This window comes from Zingiber officinale, chromosome 6A (assembly GCF_018446385.1).
Source record: "Zingiber officinale cultivar Zhangliang chromosome 6A, Zo_v1.1, whole genome shotgun sequence".
NCBI classification, from domain to species: Eukaryota; Viridiplantae; Streptophyta; class Magnoliopsida; order Zingiberales; family Zingiberaceae; genus Zingiber; species Zingiber officinale.
Genome location: NC_055997.1, coordinates 3,467,156 through 3,471,712, shown reverse-complemented (window position 1 = coordinate 3,471,712; position 4,557 = coordinate 3,467,156). Strand labels below are relative to the sequence as shown.

The 4,557-nt window shown below is 38.5% G+C and overlaps 1 protein-coding gene across 3 annotated transcripts; it reads left to right on the top strand.

Annotated features, from left to right (window-relative positions):
- The first annotated feature begins 896 nt into the window (after window positions 1-896).
- On the top strand, window positions 897-4,317 carry LOC121995607. 3 transcript variants are annotated; one of them, XR_006115875.1, is made up of 2 exons: window positions 897-1,448; window positions 2,631-4,317. XR_006115875.1 is itself a non-coding variant. In XM_042549336.1 (2 exons), coding segments are annotated over exons 1-2 (372 nt in total). In that variant the 5' UTR covers window positions 897-1,078; the 3' UTR covers window positions 2,331-2,537. The 3 variants fall into 3 exon arrangements, 2 of the variants coding, with proteins under 2 accessions (XP_042405270.1, XP_042405271.1); XM_042549336.1 differs by lacking the exon at window positions 2,631-4,317 and adding an exon at window positions 2,329-2,537; XM_042549337.1 differs by lacking the exon at window positions 2,631-4,317 and having other exon boundaries at window positions 897-1,225; window positions 1,306-1,719.
- The last annotated feature ends 240 nt before the right edge of the window (window positions 4,318-4,557 follow it).

Genomic DNA, 4,557 nt, shown 5'->3' with positions numbered 1-4,557 from the left:
TTGTGAAAATCCTTGAAGTAACAGATGGATTCAGTTCGGAGCCGGTTGAACCATCTCTATGTCGACCAAAAAGAGTGGTGAGGAATACTCAGCATTTAACTCCATCTGTGTACTGATGGAAGATAACTGTGTTTTTAAATTTGAATAGGTGATCCTCAGGATCAGTCGCTCTTCCATATTCTCCAATTGATAGGGGTTCGAAATGAGACGAAGATGATCCTTGAGGTATTTTCGCTTGGCCTATGTCATCAAGGGGTGTGTGGAACAACGCACGGTAATATGCAATTGACGATGGGGGCACAGGTGGAACATTGGTTGGCTACGCAGGTGATTGTGGGAAGGCTGTAGGGGGAGGATGAACCGGTTGAAACCCAGTTGGGCCTTTCACTTGGGTCCTTCACTGGGCCTAAGGGCCGATCATAGATACAACAGGGTCATTGGGAAGAGAGCACTGATAACTAGTATTTAGACAGATTATTTTAGTATTATTTATTGGTATTTTCCTCCTCTTATGTATCCAAATATATATTTTTAGCATTTTTCATGAGTTTGGATATTTTATAGTTTTCATTTCAATTCTTATTCATTTGAGAGATATTATGACTATTATTTGATTATATTTTATTTTGCAGGAATTATGGAGACAACAATTAAGAAGAAGAGCATCGATTTGGTCCAATCTAATTTGATTCAATTACTAAAGGTTTAGAGGAGATTAAGTGAAGAAGAAGCCCAAATTCAAAGCCTCATTTCAAAAGCCCAAAGAGGAGTTTCAATTGAATCTATTCATTTAGGTTTAGTGGTCCGGTTTGGATTCAGTCTAGTTCAGGCCTGTTCAAGCAACCAGCTCCCTAGGAGCTTAAAAGGGAATTTGGTTCAAGGTGGAATTCAACTAGGGCTTCTGTTCTATGTGTGTTTCTTCCTCTCGAGTGCCCCCCGATCCTCTCTAATCTAGCGACGACGACAAACTTGTGATGGCGATGACCTCGATGATGGGTTCTTGCCGGTATGGTAGCTCCAGTGAGATCTTCCATTCATCGCCCCTCTATGCGAATCTTGCAGAGGTGGTTGCGGACGCATGAAGTCCTCTCTGCTGGCGCAGTTCGCGAGTGCAGGAGATTCTGAATCGGGCGACAGCGGCTGTTCATCCACTTCTGCCAAGAAGCTCATTCCTAATTCCAGCACCAAGCGCTATAGAGGACTCCTTGCATACGGGTTTGCGAAGGTAGGAGTCTTCCCCAGTGAAGTCCAGTGCCCACTATTCTTCTCCGGCAAAAAGCTTCAGTGTGCTGCCCTCTTCTCCAGTTCCATCCAATGGTTCAAGTCAGCGTGGTTTGCACTGGTGAGAGCAGCGTTGACGGGGTTGGACAACACCTCCACGTCTCTCAGTCAACTTCCATCGGAGTGGTCCAACTTTGAGGAAGAGTCACTCCATCCCTATCATATATGTGAGCATCCCCGCATCTTCGTCGTTGTCCATCAGAGCTAGTGGTTCTATCTTTGGGCCCTTCGTGTGATAGCAGAGGGTAGTCAATTTGAACTAATTGCGGAAGAGTGATATGGTTAATTTAGTTTACTTTCTTGGTTGATTTAGGTGTTATTTTCTTATCCATAATTGATTGTTTAGCTTCACACTTTGTTTAGTTTCATTATGTATGAATGTTAATCTTGTCTCATAGTGTGATAATGTGGTGCAAGTTTATCAATTATGCATAGTTAGGTTTTGTTTATTGTTGTTTAAGTATATTTAGTTCACTTGCATATTTTAGTTATATGTCTTGCAATTTCATTTATTTTGATATCATGTCTATTGATGGATGTGCTTGTGTTGTAGGGTGATAATGTGGTGCAGGTTTATCTTTGTTAGTTAGATAGGATTTTAGTTGCATTTATGCATGTTTATTCTGTAGAAGGTGATGCTTATAACATAGAATGATAGTGCGCTATGGGTTCATCATTGTTGGTTAGTTAGAATTTCATTTATTGCATTAGGTTTAGAGAATAAACCCCCAAAACAACCCCTTGTTTGCTTTCATCTAAAAACAAACATCCCACCACTGGTTCTGCGAGAGAGACGACCCAAGTTCTCTACTATACTACCTTAATGTAGGTTAAGGGGTTTGGTTGATTAGAAATTGTTAATTTGATTTGCTCATGTGACATTTGTGACCATTATCAAATTTTGGTATTGTTGTTGGGGAACTTAGTGGTGTTCGTTTGTTTTTAGACTATACACTAGTTTTATTTTTTTTTATCTTGTTCTTACTTTTCTACTTTGTTATTTTATTTTTCTATCGACATAACTGTTAGTATTTTCTTTTGCTCTAGAACTTTACAGGTTGAAGGAAAAGGAATATGGGAGTAATACTCATAGCTACGCCATGAATAAGGCCTATTTTGGTCAACTTTTATCATTTAGACCACCTTTTTAATTTTTCAATGTTTTCATTTCATTTTTTCGATTTTATTCTCCCTTATTTATATTTCTGGTGGTCACAAAAATTTTAAAATATTGTTAGGGCTTAATTATTCATCTCATGTATGCATACATTCTATCTTATATAATTTCTGTATTTTTTGATCTTGTTTATGTTAGACCCTAACTTTCTATGCAATAATCATGCTTCTAGAGTGGATACTCTAACTGAATCGTCTTCGACCACGAAAGAAAGTTTTTGAGGAGACGATGGTGAAAGGATCGGTCCTTGCTTCACCTATAATCATCCCACTTTTAGCTTGGCTTATGGAACTGAATCGACTTCGACCATCAGAAATTCAGGAGAGTTTATTCCATCTTACTTTGTCTTTTTCTTTCTATTTGTATATATTGTTCGGACATGATCGATGCAGGTACATGCTAAAACACGTTTCACAAACATGCGCAGTGGAAAATAAAAATGATAATAATTCCTAATTATTACATCACACACACCACATGCATATAAGGATACAACATGCCAAACATGATTGTATAATTAAAATTTTACGAAAAGTAAATTTACGCTAGGTATACCTGACGGATGATGCGTAGAAGATTCCATCAGATGATTCAGAGTGGGAAGGAGATCAACGAAGTGACACTGGGAAGCCTTGCCTCTACTTGTATCCACGTCGAGCTATCTTCGAAACGACTTCAATAAGTCTAAGTCGTGTCTCCGCTTCGATACTAGCTGAAGGTAGGAGACGGTTAGATCCGAGAGTGTAACACTTCAAGTTTCGACAGCAACTATTGCTCGCCGGAACAGCATCTCCGACGCCAGAACAGTGATCCCAGAATATACAAGAGGGTTGGAAATCCACCTGCAGATTTGGAAAGGAGCAACAAGCTTTGGCAATTTACGACGGCAACTCCGACAAACACTCAGGCGGTAGATGCGCTGGCAGTAGCTTGGTGTGCTCACAAGTGCTGGAGAACTTTCCCAGCGGCTGGAATTGCATGACAAGAGCAAGGAGAACATTTCCCCTTGCTATCCAACGGCTCCATGAGTTGATGGACATCTGGAAGTCGTTAGAAGACTGGAAAATGGTCGACAATCGGTTTGGCATCCCTTCTAAAGGGTTGTCTCACGATGGCGCTCGGCTGAGCGACGACGGCGCATGGGTGAGTGACGGCGGAAGGAGAGCTCTTCTCCTTCTTGCTCTCCAACGAAGACAACTTCCTCCCAAGGTCATCGGTGGCTATTGTAGCACCGACATTGAGTTATCCTTTACGGTTGGAGATTTGTTCATTATACTTGGAGGGAGTGGTATATGAGTATGTTGCTTGGATGTTACCCTTGGATGTGAATTTCTGAGTTGAGCAGTAAATTTGAGGACTAAATTTTTATTAGTGGAGGAGAATGTAATATACAGTAAATTTAATAATAAGTATTATTGGAGAAATGATCTTATTGGAATTTTTAGGATTTTTTAGAATTTTTTCAGGATTTAAACGGAGTCCGTATGACTCATTTGGAGGGGATGAATCGGTGGGGCTAGGTGGATGCCTATTTGGATACCCCAATTAAAGTGAGAGTTGATTGATTTAATTAACCCAAAGTTGGATTAATTGACCTAAGTTTATAACCATGCCCTAACTCTTCCTTCACCCCATCTCACCGATGCCCTCTATCCCGATTCTCTTTCTTCTTCTTCTTCTCGATCTTTTCTTCTCGTCACCGAAGCTTCTAGAGGTAAAATTTAAAAATTATAACATAATTGGGCAGCCTGAATTCTAGTGGTAAAATCTTTTAAAAAATAACTTAAAAATTATAACCCAATTGAGAAGCCTGAACCTAGAAATAAAATCTTTAAAAAATATTTTAATTAATTTTTTTAATTCAAAATTAAAAAAACAATATCTATTTTTTTATATTTTGAATTAAAAATTAACATTTCCTTATATAAATCCCTAATACATTAATATATCCCCTAAACATATTATAATACTCCGTAAATACTTAAATTTGTTTCTTTTTTAATTTTTTCCTTTAACTAAACACTATAACCCAATTGGGAAGCCTGAACCCTAAAAGTAAAATCTTAAAAAAAAATTAACTTAAAAATTATAATTCAATT

Coding starts and splice junctions, on each gene's coding strand:
- LOC121995607 (XM_042549336.1), top strand. CDS start 1,079: ATGAAGTCCTCTCTGCTGGCGCAGTTCGCGAGTGCAGGAGATTCTGAA.